The sequence below is a fragment of the Rattus norvegicus genome, chromosome 2, assembly GCF_036323735.1.
Source record: "Rattus norvegicus strain BN/NHsdMcwi chromosome 2, GRCr8, whole genome shotgun sequence".
Lineage (NCBI taxonomy): Eukaryota > Metazoa > Chordata > Mammalia > Rodentia > Muridae > Rattus > Rattus norvegicus.
Genome location: NC_086020.1, coordinates 177,940,355 through 177,961,591, shown reverse-complemented (window position 1 = coordinate 177,961,591; position 21,237 = coordinate 177,940,355). Strand labels below are relative to the sequence as shown.

The following is a 21,237-nucleotide window of genomic DNA, read 5'->3' as shown; positions in this document are numbered from 1 at the left end:
GTTCTTAACCACTGAGCCACCAGCCCATAAATGGCTAGTTTATCTTCGGTCAGTGGAAGTCAGAAGTACACAGAGACTCCTTACCTAGGAAGATGAAAGCAGTGGATGCCAACACAGCAAAGAGTGTAAACAGCAGGATCTGGTAAGAACCAACGAAATTCTTGAAGACACCTGACTCTTCACAGTGATCTGCATTGTCATAATGGAAAGAGATGATTACATTGACACCCAGAGTAGATGTCTTTGGAAATGCCCTAAGAGGCTTAGGAATATTGGCATTAGGTAGGTCTACATACCCTGTCTTAGAAAGCCAGAGTACTAGTAGTCCTTCCTGGTGCTTCCCTGTAACTCCACACTAGGGAGGATCTCACATTAGAAGACAGTCTCGGGGGTTGGAGATTTAGCACAGTGGTAGAGAGCTTGCCTAGCAAGCTCAGGGCCCTGGGTTTGGTCCCCAGCTCCAAAAAAAGAAAGAAAGAAAAAAAAAAGACAGTCTCAGCTAACAGTGGTACTGTCTTAAATCCCATGCTATCCTGCAAATGGAATTCAAATTGCAGCTCTTAAAAAATTGAGGTCTTGGGCTGGAGAGAAGGCTCAGTGGTTAAGAGCACTGACTGCTCTTCCAGAGGTCCTGAGTTCAAATCCCAGCAACCATATGGTGGCTCACAACCATCTGTAATGAGATCTGATACCCTCTTCTGGTGTGTCTGAAGACAGTCACAGTGTACTTATATATAATAAATCTTTAAAAAAAAAATTGAGGTCTTAAGATGTGAGACTGCTTTTTGGCTCAGGAGTAATAATAGTCTTGGGGTGTGGGAATCTTGTGTCTTCCCAGGTCAGTCTTCTGCTTGAAAATCTGGTAATTTGAAGCCCCATACTTGTGACTCTATGCAGATTTCAGTTTATATTTCTAAGTTGTGTGTGCCTGTGTATGCTGGTAACATGGCACATACGCGGAAGCCAGGACTTTCTAGAGTCAGACTTAGTCCATAGGCTTACAGGGCAAGTGCCATCTTGCCAGCCAGCTGATTTGTTTCTGATTCTGATCCCTTACCTATCATGCCGTATCTAGAGAACATTCTGTTTGTGTCCTAATAAAACTTATGTATGGTTGTGTGTATACCCCCCCATACACACTTACGTATACTAGATTGTCATGTTGCCAGCAATGACCTTGATATTTTTATCCTTTTGACTACCTCCAGTGCTGTGATTATCTGGCGTGCTAGGCAACGTACCCAGGACTTTTCATACACTGCGCAAACAACCTGAATTACTTTACCCCTAGACAAAGGTTGTTTTCAGGCAGGGTTTAATCTGTGTAACAGATCTGGATGTCCTGGAACTGTTCTTTAGACCAGGCTGGCCTTGAATTCAGATCTGCCTGTCTCTTCCTCCTGAGTTCTAGGATTAAAGAAATGTGCCACCAAGCTTGGTGCTCTTGACTTTAACCATTCCTACTTTTGGTTATTTCAGTGCTTACAACCCCCCCTCTTAACAGTCTTACCCATGCTATCTCTACCCTAGGTTGTTAGAAAAATTCTGAGGTAAGATGTTGGTCAAGCATGAAAACCTGAGTGTTTTTTGGGACTGGGTTTCTCTGTAGCCCTGGCAGTCTTGGAACTCTGTAGACCAGGCTGGCCTCTTAACTCAGAGATCTGTTTGCCTCTCTGCCTCCCTAGTGCTGGGTTAAAGGCATACATATGCCACCCCTGCCAAGCTAGGACTGCAGTTTTATATACTCACAGGCCCCTGTGGATCTTGTATTCAATTGCACACCTGCTTGTAATCCTAGGCAGAGGTAAGCCACCCATCCTGTCTACTTCCAAGCCAGTGAGAAACTTTCAGGCTAGGGTCCTGGGGAATGGTACTGAAGGTTGACTGTTTCCATTCACACTCACATACTCAGTGTATACACAAATATGAACAACAAACATATAGTTACTTCGGATTTTATGTTGCTTATATAAATACTTTCTGGATCAAGGACCAAATGAAATCTGAGCAGAATATTGTAGCATTGCCTATGCCCATATATTGTGACCTACCTAACACTTGATTTCTGGACGTTTTAAATGCTTGGTGAGGATCAGATGGTGCTCACCTGACTGAATGAATGAACATGTTACAGCTGCTTCTACCTGGCAAGGCTGCATTGACAAATTGTATACTGCTCTTCTATCTTACAAAACCATCAGGGGCACCATGCTCAGCCTAGGTAAAAATACATTTGAGGCTGGCAATGTAGATCAGTTGGTACAGTGACTGCCTGGTATCACAAAAGGTGGGGAAGTCAAAGGTCACCCTACCTTCCTACATAAGGAATTAAAGTCTGTCCCCTGGAATACAAGATAATGAAAAAAGTGTGTAGTGTATACCTAAAATCAAAGCATTCAGCATGTGTAGGTCCTTAGGAATGTAACCATAGTTAGCTGCAAGTACCCAGCTACAGGGTGAGCCTTTGTTTTTATGAAAACCTGGGAGACTATAGAGTAGTGTAGACTAGGGAGTGGAGATAGGTTTAGTAAAGTTCTAGACTGGGGGTTGGGGATTTAGCTCAGTGGTAGAGCGCTTGCCTAGGAAGCGCAAGGCCCTGGGTTCGGTCCCCAGCTCCGAAAAAAAGAACCAAAAAAAAAAAAAGTTCTAGACTGGCCAAAGCTTAGTGAGACTTAAAAAAAAAAAAAAAAACCTAGTTAAAAATAAATGGATGGTTGTGAAACATTCCTTCCCTGTGTAGATTAAAATTAGCTACCAGTTGGTTAAGAGCACTGGCTACTTACTCTTCCAGAAGTTCTTAAGTTCAATCCCCAGCAACTACTTGGTGGCTCACAACCCTGGGTGGGATCTGATTCTCTCTGGTGTGCATGAAGATCACATACTCATAAATTATAAAGTCCCCAGTGCTCACCTGCACCAGATACATCTTTTGCTCTGACTACCACAGCCTCATGTTGATTGGTCAGTGCACAGGAAACATTAATGAAAGCAGGTGATGACATCTGCTGGAAGGCAGTGAAGTTGACTATGCGTATCAGGTAGAGAGTTACGCTTGTTGTGAGGGTAGAATGCTTATGGCCGGAGACTGTTAGAAATGGGGAGCTGTGGAAGACCTTGGAGAAAAGATAAAATACTTGTTTGAAAGACGATAAATTAGTGTTGTCTCAATTAGTACAAGATTTTTCAAGCTTCAGCTAGCTAGCCAATAAGTCATTAGTTTTTTCACCACTTTGGATGTTTTTAAAAAGAACAGTTCTTGCTTTGTAAGCATGAGGACATATATTACATCCCCATCACTTACTTAAAAAGCAGGCTATGAGAGTTGTTATGCATGGCAGTCCCAGCAGAGACAGGTAGCTTGAGGTAACTACAGGGTAAGTTCAGATAGCCAGGGCAAGGCAGAGAAGCCATGCTTGAAATAAAAGCTTCTAGCTCTTGGGAGGAACAGACAGGAGAGTGCCTGAGGCAGACATTTAGTGTGTGCCTTTTATCCTACCACTTGGGAGACAAGAAAGGGAATGTCACAAGTTTGATGGCAGCCTGGTCTGCGCAGGACATAACAAGTTCTAGGACTACGCAGACCCTGTCTTGATACAAACAAAAGGAGAAGGGGGCTGGAGTGGCCCCAGTGGTTATATACGTAAGTCATGAGGACAGGGGTTTACATCCCATCATTTAGGTAATAACCCCATGTACATCAGTTACTCCAACTCTGGGGAATGTAGGGCCAGGGAGTTTTGGGCGGCTTTTGCTCTCTTCAGTCTAGTCAAGAAAATGTTGGCTACAGTTTCAGGAGGGGGCCAGCTTCAGAGAAGGTGGTAGACTATGAGACAGGTAAATGTGCCTGTTTCTAAACCCAAGGACATGAGTTCAAGGACTCACATGACAAAAATAACTACCAAACTATTCTCTGACCTCAGTATGTGCTGTGTGACATAACTAAAAATGTGATAACAAGTGTTTAGAAAGAAAATAGAGCTGGAGGGTAATAGAGAAGGATACCCAGAGGCCTCTTATGGTCTCCACACATGCCAATGTACTCATACACAGATACATAGCTTTTTAAGGAAAAAGGTGGAGATGGGTGTGGGAATAAGCATTTGATCTTCATAGTCTAGAGGGAGGTGCGAGTGTTAGTTCCAGGCCAGCCAGGGATACATAGTGATTCCTTGTCTTAAAAGGTGTGAGCTGGGCTGGAGAGATGGCTCAGCGGTAAGAGCATGACTGCTCTTCCAGAGGTCCTGAGTTCAAATCCCAGCAACCATCTGTAATGGGATCTGGTGCCCTCTTCTGGTGTGTCTGAAGGTAGCCACAGTGTACTCACATACATGAAATAAATCTTTAAAAAAAAAAAAAAAAAAGTGGTGAGCTGGGAGTGGGAATATACCTTTAATTCCAGCACTGGAGAGAGGCAGGAGGATCTCTTGAGATCTAGGACAGCCAAGGCTACATACATAGACCTTGTCTCAAAACAAACAACACACACACACACACACACACACACACACACACACACACACACACGAGTGAACAATTGAGAAAGGCCTCTGGCTTACAGATTTGTGTGCATACAAAAGAATAAAATGATATGGGGTTGGGGATTTAGCTCAGTGGTAGAGCGCTTGCCTAGGAAGCGCAAGGCCCTGGGTTCGGTCCCCAGCTCCGAAAAAAAAGAACCAAAAAAAAAAAAAAAAAAAAAAAAGAATAAAATGATATGAGCTAAAAGGCTAGAACATTTTAAAGTCTGTTTTTTTGTTTTGGTAAAGATTTATTTATGGGCTGAAGAGATGGCTTAGTGGTTCAGAGCACTGACTGTTTTTCCAGAGGTCCTGAGTTCAAATCTCAGTAGCCACATGGTGGCTCACAACCATCTGTAATGAGACCTGATGCCCTCTTCTGGTGTGTCTGAAGACAGCTTCGGTGTATTCACATACATAAAAAATGAATCTTTGGGCTGGGGATTTAGCTCAGTGGTAGAGCGCTTACCTAGGAAGCGCAAGGCCCTGGGTTCGGTCCCCAGCTCCGAAAAAAAAGAACCAAAAAAAAAAAAAATGAATCTTTAAAAAAAAGGATTTATTTATTATGTATGCCTATATGCCAGACGAGGGCAACAGATCTCATCACAGATAGTTGTGAGCCACCATGTGGTTGCTGGAAATTGAACTCAGGACCTCTAGAAGAGCAGACAGTACTCTTAACCTCTGAGCCATCTCTCCAGCCCTTAAAGTCTTTGAATTTACTTTGAAGCTAGGGTTGACTAACTGGACTTGTGATTCTTTTGCCTCTACTCTGAGTACTGGGACTAGCACTAGGTAGGGTGCTACGGATACACTACATCACAAGCCCAGGAGTTTTTAAGTGGGAGTTTTTTTGTTTTTGTTTTTGTTTTTTTTTTCTTTTTTCTTTTTTTTTTTTTTTCGGAGCTGGGGACCGAACCCAGGGCCTTGCGCTTGCTAGGCAAGTGCTCTCCTGCTGAGCTAAATCCCCAACCCCGGGAGGTATTTTTTGAAGTTGGTCTTATGTAGCTCAGGATAGTCTGGACCTCCCAGCAGTCCTGCTTTAGCCTCTTGGGTGCTGGGATTTATAAGCTTGTGGCACCATACCTGCCTTTACACTGGAAGTCTAAAGATTGTTTTTAAAGTAGTATTTATGTGGCTGGAGAGATGGCTCAGCAGTTAAGAGCACTGACTGCTCTTCCAGAGGATCCGAGTTGAATTCCCAGCAACCACATGGCAGCTCACAACCATCTGTAGTTCCGGTTTCAGGGGTTTTGACGCCCTCATACAGACATAAACACATACAAAACACCAATGCACATTATAAATTAAAAAACAAAAGTAGCATTAATGTTAACTGTCTAGATTGACAGAGTTGTGTCCAGCCTTGTGAAGAGAGTCCATCATCTAATAAGGGTTTCCAGCAATTGGTTGGAGAAATGGCTTAAAGGTTATGAGCATGTACACACACAGAGACATAATTGATTAAAAATATGATTAAAAAATAAAAATTGTCAGGCAGTCATGGTGCAAGCCCTTAATCCCAGCACTTAGGTGGCACTCTGAGTTCAGGGACAGCCTGGTCCTTATAGAGAGAGTTCTAGGACAGCCAGGAGAAACCTTGTCTTAAAAAAGACATTAAGGGTTGGGGATTTGGCTCAGTGGTAGAGCGCTTGCCTAGCAAGTGCAAGGCCCTGGGTTCGGTCCCCAGCTCCGGAAAAAAAAAAAAAAAAAAAAAAAAAAAAAGACATTAATAGGGCTTGGAGAGATGGCTCAGCGGTTAAGAGCACTGACCGCTCTTCCAGAGGTCCTGAGTTCAATTCCCAGCAACCACATCACAACCATCTGTAATGGAATTCGATGATGTCCCCTTCTGGTGTGTCTGAAGACAGCCACAGTGTACTCATATACAAATAAATAAAATAAATTAAAAAAGACATTAATAAAAAAAATTATCTCAAAGTATTTTTAAGATTCTCTAGTAGCAATTTTAAAAGTTTATTTGTATATGTCTCGTGTGTATTTGTACACATGCATCAGGTGCCCAAAGAGGCCAGAGAGGGCATCAGGTTCCCCAAAATGCAGATTGTGGGCCCTATGATGATGTGATTTCTAGAAACCAAACTCAAGTCCTCTTCAAGGCTGGCCTGTGTTCCTAACTGCTGAGCATTTTCTCCAGCCCCAGTAGTAACTTTAATTAGGTTACCCAGAACACTTTTTACCCTTGGAATGAGAATGAAAATCTTTTTCAAATCCCTTGTTTCTCAGTCACACATGGTAGTTCATGTTCAGTAATCCCAGTGCTTGGAAGGTATTGACAAGAGGTCTGGAAACCAAGGAGGTATGCGGTTTGAGAGTAGCCTGGCAGGGTTGGGGATTTAGCTCAGTGGTAGAGCGCTTGCCTAGCAAGCACAAGGCCCTGGGTTCGGTCCCCGGTCCCCAGCTCTGAAAAAAAGAAGAGAGAGAGGGGGGGAAGGGGGAGAGGCAGGCACGTCTGGCTTTCACTGTGTCTTTTTTTTTTTTTTTTTCCAGGAGCTGGGGACCGAACCCAGGGCCTTGTGCTTCCTAGCAAGCGCTCTACCACTGAGCTAAATCCCCAACCCCTCACTGTGTCTTAAAAACAAAGCAAAACAAACTGAGGACTAGGGATGTTTAGTTGGTAGAGTACTTATGCTTGCCGCATGCCCATGGCTCTGAGTTCAGTTCCATCACTGCATAAATCCTGTATATGAGCACATGTCTTAATTGCAGCACTTGGGAGGTGGAGGCAGAAGGATCTGAAGTTGGAGGCCAATCTTGACTATGTAGATTTTACTGCCAGCCTAAGGTAATGAAAGTCTGTTGGAAAAAAGCAACAAAGCCCCTTACCTCTAGGCTCTCAAGAACTCTCTCCACTCCCAGGATTCTTAGCTCCCCGGTGTCTTTGTGGCCAAGAACAAACTCGGACTGGTTCATGTAAAAGCCAGGGATGAAAGGAATGAGGATTCTTTGCATGCCATTCTTGCCACGTTCACTGAGCAGAGTTGCCCACCCATAGACCGAGGTGTCCGCCACACTCAGGACCTGGCGCAGCTCCTCTGACTCCTGTCGAACCTTGATTAGGCAGACATAGACCCCTGAAAAGGAAAGACTTAGCAGGAAGGCCCAGGGGCTCTACCGAGATAACAAGTTAGGGTAGGGAAGAGGAATGTTTCGAGCATTCAGTTCTGATACACTATTGACTGTTATGGAGGAAATACCAGAGAAAAGGAAGCTGTCCTGAGTGGAAGCTGCAGCTGCTCGAGTCAACACTCTGCAAATTTTTTTTTTTTTTTTTTTTTTTGGTTCTTTTTTTCGGAGCTGGGGACCGAACCCAGGGCCTTGCGCTTCCTAGGTAAGCGCTCTACCACTGAGCTAAATCCCCAGCCCCTGCAAATGTTAACAGTATGGCACTAGCCGGTGGGGAGTGCTGAGGAAACTGAACCTTTCTGAGGGTGACTCTGCTACTCTTCTATGGACTAACTGCTGGTCTAGTGCGCTGCCCTGCTGCAGAGTGAAGGTACCATTCCACCTGCATCCTGTTCCGGAACTTTCTAAAGGTCTATTGAGTGCCCAGCAGGTTTCTGAATGAACCTTTTAGTGCTGGCTCATTACCCATAGCATTCACACTGAGAGGGCTCAATTCAAGAGCTCAAATGGTACATTATCCTGCTTATGCCTTCCCTCCCCCTCCTCCTCTCTCCCTCCCTCTCCTTCTCTCCCCTTCTCCCCGACTCCACCGAGTACATGAGTGTACACACACACACACACACACACACACACACACTGTTTGCCATATTGAACTTGGACCTACCACATGCTAGGTGACCACTCTACCACTGAGTATTCCCAGCCGCCTTTTTATTTTATTTTGAACACAGTCTCACTAGATTGCCCAGATAAACTTGAACTCACTGTGTAGACTAGTCTTGATGTGATACCTCACCTTTCAGGTATTGGGATTACAGGTTTATTTTACAAGGCCTAGCTAAATCCTCCTTTTGGGTTCATTTATATTAAGCCATCTGAACATTACCCTCTGTTTCTTGTTAATGACATCCATTTGGAATATTCAGATGCTGTGCTACATGTTGAAAACTAAGCCTGGGCAAGATGGTACAGGCCTTTAATCTCAGCACTCATGAGATAGAGTCTAGTGGATCTCTGTGAGTCTAAGGCCAGGCTGGTCTACATAGTATGTTTCAGGCCATCCAGGGCTACATTGTGAGACTCCGTCTCAAAAAACCAAACCAAACCTAACCAAATTAACCAAACAAAACCAATGAGACACAATCCAACCTTACAGAGAACGTGAGGGGAAAAAAAAAGTAAATTATAGATAGTAAACCAGCATGTTTTAGGTGGCATGTGTTAGAAATTTGAAAGTTTGTTGAATAGGGGAAACAAAGTTTGCTTTGCCTAGCATGCATAAAGCTCTAGGATTGATCCCCTGCAGCATTTAAACTGTTCTTGGTAGCATAGCTTGCAATCCTAGCTCTCTGGAGATGGACCATCAATCAAAGGTTACTCTTGTTTGAGACCAGCCAGGGATATGTGATACCTCAAGACAAAAACACAACCTTCTGTTGAGTGGGTTGAGAAAGGCTCTAGAGATTGAGAAAACACAGATAGTTCAACAGGAAGGTGACAGGTTTAGAAACAGGACAAAAGGAAGCCAGTCACTGCTGGACCCACCTTTCTCCACGCTGAATTCTGAGTAAATGTGAAAGACTTTACTTGCTGGAATGTCTAGTAAAGTATTGCTGAACTGCACATGGCATAGCATGAGGGTCTCAGGAAGAAGAACTTTTTCAACAGCCAAAGCCTGACTTGGGGTACAGGATCCTAAGAACAGAGAAGAGTTAAATTACCGTTAGCATCGGGGATTGGTAAAAGAAGAAGTCATGTAGATTGGAGAGACAAGTCAGTGCTTAAGACCACTTGTTCTTCCAGATGACCTGAGTTCAGTTCCCAGCATCTGCACTGGTCAGCTCAAAACCAGTAAACCAAGGTTTTTGACCTCCTTGTACGGTAACCTGCACACATGGCAGATGCATACATATAAATAAAAATCTTTAAAAAACAAACACGATATGTCTTTAATCCCAGCACTCTAGAGCAGAGGCTAGAGTTCAAGGCCAGATTGCTTTACAGGGTGAGTATTGGACTAGCCTGGGTTATGTAGTGAGACACTGTTTTAAAAACAAAACGAACAAAAAAATCCATTACTCCAGGGATTACTCCAGGGAAGGAGTATGTCTCAGCAGTAGAATTAAATGCTTGCTTACTTAGCATGTACAAGACCCTATCATTGATCTCCAACCCCACAAAAAAGAATACAATCTAAATTTTAATCCAGTCATAATTTTTGAAATATCATGGATTTCGGTTTATGTACCAAGACCAAGTCAAGGGCCAGAGAGATGACTTAGCAGTTAAGAATACTCATTGCTCTTCTGGAGAACCCAAGTTCAGTCTCCAGCACCTGTAGTGAGAATTCTAGAATTTTGGTTTCTTCAAAGAGCACAGGGATATTTTCCCTGGTGTTAATGCCAGGTGCACACCTGGGATATGGGGCTGCTTCGCAGCATCTGACTATGATTTGCCTCGTGCTTTAGCAGAGGCGTTGTTTTGCCAGCTGCAGATAGTTTCCATGATTGTGTGACATTTGGAATTATGGGAACTTTTCAGAGGGAACATAAATGCTAGGGCCCCAAGAAGTGGGGTGGGTGGGAGCTCATCATTTAGGGTGGTTGGTTTAGGTTTGTTATTAGTCGTGCTCAAAGAAGAAACAAAAAGAAAGAATTAGATTCAGAGATTTTCCTCTATCCTTCTTTCTCTGCTCTGTCACTACATGGAGAGTGAAACTCTATGTGTTGGGGATAAAGGTTAAGAAAAAGAAGAACCCATGGGCTGGAGAGATGGCTCAGTGGTTAAGAGCACTGACTGCTCTTCCAGAGGTCCTGAGTTCAATTCCCAGCAACCACATGGTGGTTCACCACAACCATCTGTAAAGAGATCCGATGCCCTCTTCTGGTGTATCTGAAGACAGCTACAGTGTACTTATATATAATAATATATATAATACTTATACTTATATATAATATATATATATAATAAATGAATAAATTAAAAAAAAAAGAAGAACCCACAAAGTAGCAAAGACCAGCTGTAAGCACCCATGTAAGGTGTCTGGGCCACCTACATTCATGTGCACACCCCTGCAGACCTACATTCATGTGCACACACTTGCATACCTACATTCATGTGCACACACCTGCATACCTACATTCATGTGCACACACCTACACACCTACATTCATGTGCACACACCTGCATACCTACATTCATGTGCACACACCTGCACACCTACATTCATGTGCACACACCTACACACCTACATTCATGTGCACACACCTACACACCTACATTCATGTGCACACACCTGCACACCTACATTCATGTGCACACACCTGCACACCTACATTCATGTGCACACACCTACATTCATGTGCACACACCTACACACCTACACATGACGGAATAAAAATCCTTATAAAAACTGGAGGCAGTTTTGAAGTGAGATGAAATTGTCTTGTTTTAGTTTTTTAGATAGGATCTTGCTGTAAGTCAGGGTTGCCTTGAACATGCCACAATGCTTGTGTCTCAGCATCCCTCTCTTTTTTAAGACTTAACAAAAATGATTTATTTATTTTTATATCTAGGTGAGAGTGTTAGATTATTTGTGGTTACAGACAGTTGTGGGCTGCCATGTGAGTTCTGGGAAGTGAATCCAGGTCCTCTGGAAAAGAAGCCAGGGCTTTTAACTGCTGAGCTGTCTCTCCAGCTCCTAAGATTTTTTTGTTTTACTTTTATGTGCACTTGTGTTTAACCATATGTGTGTCTCTTTTTTTTTTTTTTCCTTCGGAGCTGGGGACCGAACCCAGGGCCTTGCGCTTCCTAGGTAAGCGCTCTACCACTGAGCTAAATCCCCAGCCCCCATATGTGTGTCTCTATGAGGGTGCTGGACCCCTGGAGCTGGAGTTACAGACTGCCATGTAGTTGCAGGGAATTGAACCTGGGTCCTCTAGAAAAGCAGCCATTGCTCGTTCTAAGCCATCTCTCCAGTCCATGTCTGAGCCTTCCACATGCTAGCATTACATTGTTTGCTACTAAACATAGCCAGTAAAAGGAAACATATTAATACAGACGAGTGAAATGATTAAGGGAAGGCAAGCAGGATGGACATAACCAAGAGGCCTGTGGAGAGAAACTCCTTACCTTTGAGGTTGACACTTCTGCCTGTGCTGATGAAGAGTTTGAATACAGTTGCATTGGGGGTATTGGTGAGGTAAGTTTTCAGGTCATAGCTGAGTGTCAATCTTGATGATGCATTGACTACTACCTGTCAGCAAACCAAAGGAACATCAGGTCCCCTCCACTGTTACCCCTGGTAACTTATTTCAGTCAAAGGTATCTATTTCATACAAATATAAAATTGACATTCTGGGTTGGGGATTTAGCTCAGTGGTAGAGCGCTTGCCTAGCAACCGCAAGGCCCTGGGTTCGGTCCCCAGCTCCGGAAAAAAAGAAAAAAAATAAAATAAAATTGACATTCTGATGTATTTGAGAAACACAAAATCTGTCTACTTCTGAGATGTATTATTATTATTATTATTATTATTATTATTATTATTAGTAGTAGTAGTAGTAGTAGTATTTCGAGACAGGGCTCATGTATCCCAGTCTGGCCTGCATCTCCCTTTATAGCCTAGGATGACCTTGAATTTCTGAGCTTCCAGCCTCCACCTCCACATCCCCAGTGTTGGGATTACAGGTATACCTGATTTATATGGTGGGACTTGAACCCAGGACTTCATTAGTAAAGCACTCTACCAACTGAGCTACATGCCCAGAAGAAATATTCCTATTTTGAGACAGGGTTGGCCTGGACCTCACTGTATAGCCAAGGTTTTCCTTGAATTCTAGTTTCAGCAATCTTGCCCTAACCTCCTGCATGCTGGGATTACAGACATGTAGAACCATACTCACGATGATCCATTTAAGATTTACTTTATATGTGGGAATGTGGGCACATGCATGCCAAGGCATGTCTGTGGAAGTTAAGGGCAGCTTTTCAGAGTTCGTTCACTCCTTCCTCCTTCTTTTAAGGCAGGGTCTCTCTTGTTTCTGCTTCTAAGAAAGCATCTGGCAAACTCCTGTCTCTGCCTCATGTCTCACAACAGGGGTGCTGGGAGTACAGATGAGTATTACCACATCTGGCTTTCTGCATTGGTTCTGGGTTGCCTACTGAGCTATCTTCTGGCCCTCATGGTGATCCTCCACCCCTAAAAATGGAATGCTTCACAATTTGTGTGTAATCCTTGTGCAGGAGCCACACTAACCCTCTCTTTTATTGGTCTAATTTTAGAATATGCATCCTGAGTCAAGCACTCATAGTGATCTCTTAGAACAGAAGTCAGATTAGTCATAGTTCTGGGAAGAACTCTAATTGCTATTAATAAAAATTGCTTTTTTGTTTTGTTGTTAAGTGGAGATGGAAGCTAGGGCCTTGTGCATGCTCTATCACTTCAATGTTTCCCCAGCACACTGACTGTTTTGGTGTCTGTTAGCAAGTGGGCTTTCATCCTAGGACGTTTTCTGCATGCATAGCCAATAAACGCGCAGTCACTCTAGTCTCTTCAGTTGTGGTGCAGTTGGGTGTACCTCTCGGAACGTTTTCACAACTCCAGGGATGTCATGAAAAATTGTTGCAGTTCCTGGGCTCCGAGCCACTCCTACTCCAGTGACAGTGTCTGTCTGTATGATGTTGTTGGTGGAAATCATCCACACCCCAGGCTCACCTAGGACAAGACCAAGAAAGTGCTTGGCTCCAATTTTTGGTGTAAATTAATAAATTACTTTATTCAAAGTCTCAATCAGGAGGCATGTAAGACCACTCTGTTTTCAAGAATGTAGGTAGCTTTCTGAATGTCAGATTCCCCTTCCTATATCATGCCAGCAAAACAAAATCTACTTACTGCCCTCAGAATAACATGAGGTAGTGAGGTGAGCAATATAACCAATCTTAGGGAAAAGGAAAACTGCATTGAACCTTTAGATCTTGCTAAGCATGAATGTATTTGAGCTTATGTCAACAGGACAAAGGTGGCAGAGTGCAGACTGGTCAGAGGCAGTAGGCAGGATTGGTTTATTTTGGTTTAAATTGCACAATGGCAAAAGAATGCCAAAGGTTAAATTATATTCCAAACCTTTTGGGGATTCTTCTTTGTTCTTGTTTGTTTGTTTTTTGTCTGTTTTTTTTTTTTTTTTTTTTTTTGAGACAGTGTTTTCTCTGTAGCCTTGGCTGTCCTTGAACTTGCTCTTTAGACCAGGCTGGCCTTGAACTTAGAGATCTGCCTGCTTCGACCTCCTGGTCACTGGAATGAAAGGTATATGTTATCATGTCCAGCTTTTAAGTTTTTTGAATGTTTTATGTGTGAGTATACATATCACACATGGCTGGTGCCCTCAGAGATCAGAAGATGGCATTTTTGGGTGTGGTGGTATGTGCCTTTAATCCCAAATTCTAGCTATCAGGAAGCAGCAGGCTCTGTGAGTTTGAGTCCAGCCAGTTTACAGAGTGAGTTCTAGGAGAGCTAGGGCTACACAGAGAACCCTTGTCAAATAAAACAAAACAAAACAATAAAAAACAAAAAACTAAACACAACAACAACAAAAAAAACCAAAACAAACCAACAGCAACAACAAAGCAACAGAAGATGGCAACGGAGCCCCTGGAATCACAGTCATGGATGATTGTGAGCCACCACATAGGTGTTGGGAACCTCTCTTGTTAGCTCAAGACACCTCAAGACCAGACTGTAGAGATGGCCCAGTGGTTAAGAGCACTGTCTGCTCTTCCAGAGGTCCTGAGCTCAATTCCCAGCAACCACATGGTGGCTCACAACCATCTGTAATGGGATTCGATGCCCTCTTCTGGTGTGTCTGAGGACAGCTACAGTGTACTTATATGTAATAAATAAATGTCTTAAAAAAAAAAAAAGATACCTCAAGACCAAGTAAGTTCTCAGAACAGGAGACATATTTGTCCTAGAGAGAGGGTAGGGAATATAGGGAGGGGAGAAAAGGGGAAAGGGACATAGGGAAGGGATATTTTTTGGGGTGGAGACAAAGGATTGCCTCTGGATCGGGAGGAGACAGATGCCTACAGACAAATGGCAGCTTATAAAGGTAAAAGGGGAAACCTCTTGCCAGGATGACATGTTTAATTTTAATTGAGCATGTGAATTAAGTTAACTAAAAAGGGCTTTTGATTGTTGGACTTCAGTAGTTTGATAGCTGGACCTTGGTAGTCAGGCTTGGGGGAAGAAATGGTCAAATAGACCTTGGTGGCTAGTTTTAGGAATGTGCTCTAACAGTTTTTTTTATCAAAGCAGAAGAAATGGGAGAAAGGGGTAAGGCCTGGCAGAGTCACATTTGCTTTGTTCAGGCTAGCTAGAATCCTGTCAGACTGCACCTGGGTCCTCTGGAAGAGCAACGAATGCTCTTCACTGCTGAGCCATCTCTCTACCCCATGACTATCTTAAACTTGGTGTGTAAACCAGGTTGGCCTTGAACACACAAAGATCTGTCTACCTCTGCCTCCCAAATCCTGGGATTAAAGGCATATACCACTCACTACACCTGACACTCACTGGATTTCTGATCCTGACATGTTGGCCTTCTGCTTCCTTATCCTTTGTAGTACAGACTTGGTTGTCTCTCAGAATTCCAGAATGCAAAACTGAAGCTGGCACAAACACAGCTAAAAAGCCTTGCTTCTGGGGCCAGCAAGATGCTCAGCAGGCAAAGGAACTTGCTATGAAGCTTGATGACTTGAGTTAATTTTCAGGACCCACATGATGGGAGAGAAGAGAAAACTAACTTTCGAAAGTTGTCCTCTGGCCTTCAGATGTGCATCATACCCGACCCATGTCCCAACTCCACCCATAAATGTTAAATAATGTTTGCTTCATCCAATTGTAATTATAATTGGAATTACAATTTTTATTACTGACTTTGAAGCAAGCTTAGCTCACAGGCCTAGGATTGTCCACTGGTCATTGCAGGTCAACTCCAAGGCTGGATAATTTGACCTTGGTGATTAAAGCTACCTTCATAACTGGTATAAAACATGTAGTGCATGTTAGAATCAGATCCAATGTTGTCATGCTTAACTCTGCATAGTTCCCAGAAAAGAGGCTATAGCTGTCTTTTGCTATTTTGTGAGTAATTATTTTCTTCTACCCCTCTCTACCTCTTTTTCTACATTTTTAACCTCCTAACACTAGATAGAGAAAAAAAGGGTAGCGGGTAAAGGGGGTAAAGTCTAATGTTATCATTAGACTACTTCCTGCTGATCTTCACCATTAGGATATCTGACTTCTTACTTTGTGCACAACTACTTAACAAGCCATGCCCAGCAGCAATCAACTAACAACCGACAACCCCTCCTATACCTCCTGGGCTCTAGCACTTAGGTACCCTCCGAAGAGTTCCCAGAATTCCAAATGTCACCCAGTTGAAGAAACTATCTGCCTCTGGCAAAATCACACCCTTGCTAGAGCATGAGGCAAATCATAGTCAGCTGCTGTGGACACTCTGAAGCACCCCCATCTCCCACAACTGGGATACAACGAAAACACATCCCTATATTTTTGTGTTTTTCAAGGAAATCAAAATTCTTACTACAAGAGGCCGAAGCCAAAGCTCTACACCATCTATCCAGTGACACATGATGGCTGCAGGAACTCTTTCCTGGGAAGTCACAAATAACTGTTTGCCCTCTTCTTCTAGGGTGCCAGTGACTAAACAAATCAAAGTCCTACTTGGGAAACTGATGCAATGACAATTCCCTGTAGCCGCACAGATGTGATCCCTCCCCCAGTTAGCCTTCCACACTAAGTCTGCACTCCAGCTCCTCCCAAGACTAGGAGATTGTATGCAATTAGGGCAGAATCACTTACAACTGACAAAAGGTGAGGTACAAAAGGGTGAGGCTCCAATGACCCCCTCCATCCCTTTCCTCTCTGAGGCAACATTAGCAGTGAACAACTCTGACGTAGGGGTCTCTAGGATCCCACTGCTCTGATGCAAATGATGGCTGTGTTCTTAGAGAATAGTGCTCCACACTATTGACTTGTGGCAATATGTAGCACTTTCAGACATACTGTCTGTAAAGCCAAAGAATTAGCATTTCCTAGCCAAGGAGAAATTTACTTTTTATTAATGCTAGGGATTGAACCCAAGGAATCACTTTTTATCATTTGTATTGAACTTAATAGAACTTGGTCCCAATAGAAATCTTTTGCAGGTCAAGGGAGTTTAGGGCTAGCAATGGTATAGCTTGGCTGGCATAGTATAAGTGCTTGCAGTGTAAGTCTCATGACCTGAGTGTGATCCCCTGAATCCCCAGTGGCAGGAAGAACCAACTTCACAGAGTTGTCCTCTGACCTTCACATGTGTGCCAGGGCATACTCATACATGCACCCATGCATGAATGCATGCATGAACTCGGGCTCCAAAAACTTACCATAGTATCTATCAGACATCAGATTAGTTCTTGTTGTTGCCTCATAGAATAGCATATATATACTTGGTTCCCAAGACTGAAGCCCAATTGATTTTTCTTTTATTATTATAATTTTAAATATTTGTAGATTTTTAAATTTTGTATATGAATGTTTTGTCTGCATGCACGTATGTACACTACATATGTGCCTATTTCCAATGGAGGTCAGAATTGGGGGTTACAGATGGTTGTGAGCCACCATGTGGGCACTGGGAATTGAACCCAGGTCCTATCAAGAATAAGAAGTGCTCTTAATCATGGAGCTATCTCATTAGTCCAGTAGTCCAGCTTTTACTTTTACATTTATTTATTTATTTATTTATTTATTTATTTATTTATTTATTTATTTATTTATTTATAGTTTTTAGAGACAGGGTTTCTCTGTGTAGCTTTGGCAGTACTGGAATTCACTTTGTCGACCAGGGTGGCCTTCAACTCATAGAGATCCACCTACCTCTGCCTTGTTAGTGCAGGGACTGAAGGTGTGTACAACCATGCCTGGCACTTTTATTATTTTTTTAAAAGATAGATTTATTTATTCATTCATTTATTAATTATATATAAGTACACTATAGCTGTCTTCAGACACACCAGAAGAGAGCATTGGATCCTATTAAGATGGTTGTGAGCCACCATGTGGTTGCTGGGAAGTGAACTCAGGACCTCTGGAAGAGCAGTCAGTGCTCTTAACCACTGAGCCATCTCTCCAGCCCACTTTTATTATTTTTAACCAGCACTTACTTACCTTCCTTCAGAAGCTGAGATGAACACAAAGTACCACAGATTATCTACCCTATATAATAGAAAGTTTTGTTCCGTAGGCAGTGTTCCGGTAAGTGCTACCTGTCAACTTCTAATTGGTTATTGAGAAACAGCTAGAACGACAAATAATGAAGCACTCTAACCATCAGCTGGCTCAGATGGCAAGGGGTCCGGCCACCAACCTAGTGCAGTCCCTGGGATCCAAGCGGTAGAAAAAGAAAACTAAGTCCTCCAAGCTGTTCTTATCCCCACACACAAATAAATAAAATGTCTTAAGAAACAAAATAAATAAATACTTTCATGTTGCTGGAGGGACAGGGTCTCATTATGAAGTGCTAGCTAATCGGGAACAGGTTATACGGATCAGACTGGCCTCAGACTCGCAGAGATCCAACCTTCTTCTGCCTCCCTAGTGCTGGGACTAATGGTGTGCACCACCCCACCCAACAGAACTGTCTCCTGCTTGTGATTAAGGAGACATATACCCACTGTCACCCAACAGAACTGTCTCCTGCATGTGATTAAGGAGACATATACCCACTGTCACCCAACAGAACTGTCTCCTGCATGTGATTAAGGAGACATATACCCACTGTCACCCAACAGAACTGTCTCCTGCTTGTGATTAAGGAGACATATACCCACTGTAACAGAACTGTCTCCTGCTTGTGATTAAGGAGACATATACCCACTGTCACCCAACAGAACTGTCTCCTGCTTGTGATTAAGGAGACATATACCCACTGTCACCCGACAGAACTGTCACCTGCTTGTGATTAAGGAGACATATACCCACTGTCACCCAACAGAACTGTCTCCTGCTTGTGATTAAGGAGACATATACCCACTGTCACCCAACAGAACTGTCTCCTGCTTGTGATTAAGGAGACATATACCCACTGTCACCCGACAGAACTGTCACCTGCTTGTGATTAAGGAGACATATACCCACTGTCACCCAACAGAACTGTCTCCTGCTTGTGATTAAGGAGACATATACCCACTGTCACCCAACAGAACTGTCACCTGCTTGTGATTAAGGAGACATATACCCACTGTCACCCGACAGAACCGTGTCCTGCTTGTGGTTAAGGAGACATATACCCACTGTCACCCGACAGAACCGTGTCCTGCTTGTGGTTAAGGAGCTGTGTACCCACCGTGCTGACTGACGAGCTGAGTGCTGAAGCAGATGACATCGCCAACAGAGATAAGCTTGGTGTCTGGCTCAATGGCATGCTCTACAGCCACAGGGATGTAATCTGCCATGCCGGGGTGTCTTTGGTCCCACAGACCCACAACTGTCACCCCTTTATTCACAGCCTGGGCCATATATGTATAGTTTTTGTTTCCTGGTCCAATAAGCAGCAAGTCGTCTCTGAAAGCAGAAAGGAAGAAGTGTCTGAAAAGAGCAGCTGAGCATGTGATTCAGTGATGGATGTTTAGCCAGCAGGCAAAGGCCCCGGCTGCCAGCAGAAAGCAGTTTGGTAGATATAGTGACTACCAGGCTAGCCAGAGCCTACAAAGCAAGATCCTGTTCCAAACAGATGAACAAGTCCTGTAGAGAGATGCTACGTGGGAAAAGTCTGAGGGGAGGGAACCTACCATGAGTTTGTTTTAAAGTTTTTATCAATTGTCTGTCTGTTTATGGTGGGTACTTTGGGACCTGGAAAATGAACTTAGGTACCAGGCTTGGCAGCCGGTGCCTTGCTGAGCCACCGCCCTGAGAGAGCGAAGGTCTCATGCACACAAGGTTCTCCTTGACCCCTAGGTAGCTCAGGATGACCTCAAATTCTGATCCTCCTTGCCTCCACCTCTCAAACACTGGGATTATGGGTATGGACTGTCTAAGGGCTGGGATGATAGGCACACTTGGCTCTTCCTAATAAAGTTCTTTGTTTTGTTTTTAAAGACAGGGTCTCACTAGTAGCCCCAGCTGTCCTAGAACTTGCAATCCAAATCAGGCTGGCTTCAAGCTCCCAGAGATCTACCTGTTTCTGCCTCCTGAATGCTAGGATTAAAGGTTTTTGGTATCACATCTTGTCAAACATCTTTGTGTTGTTTTGAGACAGTTTTATACAGTATAAGCTAGCCTCAAACTCCTATGTAGTTGAGGCTATCACAGAGTTCCCGGTCCTCCAGCCTCCATCTCTCAAGAGCTGTGCTGGGTTATGGCAGTGTCCTAACATCTGGTTTGAGTCCTAACATCTGAGTGTGAGAGGCTCCAAAGAAGGAATGATAAGAAGCTCTCTGATAATAATAGCTAGCTCCTTGTGTACACTTTATAAATTAACATTTGGAGATCCAAAACCTACTTGACACTTCATTATTTACCGTATTCTTTTGTTTTTGAAACAGGATCTCATTATAGAGCCGTAGGAAGCCTTACTGTGTAGACTAGGCTGGCCTGTCTCTGCCTCCTGAATGCTAGGATCAAAGGCAGGCATCACCATGTCTCTGGATGACAATATTCTCTCAAAAATACTGTTAGATTTATATTTGTGTGTGTGTGTGTGTGTGTGTGTATGTGTGTGTGCTGTGTGTGTGTGTGGTGTGTGTATGTGTGTATGTGTGTGTGTGTCTGTGTGTGTGTGTCTATGTGTGTGTGTGTCTGTGTGTGTGTGGTGTGTGTGTGGTGTGTATGTGTGGTGTGTGTGTGGTGTGTGTGGTGTGTATGTGTGCTGTGTGTGTGTGTGGTGTGTGGTGTGTGTGTGTGTGCACAGAGCCCATGCTTGCTCTGCTTGCTTTGAGTCTGAGATTTTCCACTTCACATTCCTTATTTCAGGAATTCCACGCAGGGATATCACCACTCGTGGCTCATTATTTTCATTCTGAGGAAAGGAATGGAGGTCAGATTCCAAGTTCAGAGTGTGGGAGGAACCTGCTGAGACTGCCACAGAGCACGGAGTTAATTTGTAAGGTTTCTACCACAGGGCCGACCTCCATACCTGTTCAGAGCCATATAAAGCCGAGTATTGTGGGTGTGGAATTTTTCTCCAATGTTATTATAAAACTCAACAATAAAGGTGAGAGACATGCCCAGAGGAAAGGCTGACAGGGTCCTTCCTTGTGCTGTGTATAGCTTGGGGTAGCTGCTCAACCGAAGGTAAGTCACTGGTGCTACCTGTGGGAGACAAAACCCACTAGTACAGAGAACGACACTATCACACTCTAGAATCTACAACCAAGGCCACAGGCCTTGAGGCTTTGTGTGGCATGTGTGTGGAGATCAGAGGACAACTATCTTGTGTTGGTTCCTGCCTTCCTATCTTTTTTTTTTTTCCCTTTTCTTTTTTTTTTTCGGAGCTGGGGACCGAACCCAGGGCC

General features: G+C 43.5%; 1 protein-coding gene and 1 non-coding gene across 21 annotated transcripts in view; both read right to left on the bottom strand.

Annotated features, from left to right (window-relative positions):
- The window catches only part of Nup210l (nucleoporin 210-like), a 119,329-nt gene that overhangs the window by 1,384 nt on the left and 96,708 nt on the right, over positions 1 to 21,237 (bottom strand). For 5 of the 20 annotated variants that reach the window (XM_063282261.1, XM_063282258.1, XM_063282259.1 and 2 more), the window contains 8 exons: positions 20,859 to 21,030; positions 19,071 to 19,288; positions 13,242 to 13,378; positions 11,796 to 11,919; positions 9,210 to 9,359; positions 7,365 to 7,612; positions 2,912 to 3,113; positions 85 to 189 (listed from right to left, as the gene is read on the bottom strand). In XM_063282261.1, the coding sequence (XP_063138331.1) occupies positions 85 to 189; positions 2,912 to 3,113; positions 7,365 to 7,612; positions 9,210 to 9,359; positions 11,796 to 11,919; positions 13,242 to 13,378; positions 19,071 to 19,288; positions 20,859 to 21,030 (1,356 nt within the window). Of the gene's footprint in view, positions 1 to 84; positions 190 to 2,911; positions 3,114 to 7,364; positions 7,613 to 9,209; positions 9,360 to 11,795; positions 11,920 to 13,241; positions 13,379 to 19,070; positions 19,289 to 20,858; positions 21,035 to 21,237 lie in introns of those variants that run through there. The other 15 variants (XM_063282260.1, XM_063282262.1, XM_063282264.1 and 12 more) reach the window with 13 other exon arrangements.
- Rnu6-278 (RNA, U6 small nuclear 278) lies at positions 12,863 to 12,966 on the bottom strand. Its single transcript, XR_005501590.1, has one exon. It is a non-coding gene; the product is annotated as a U6 spliceosomal RNA (small nuclear RNA).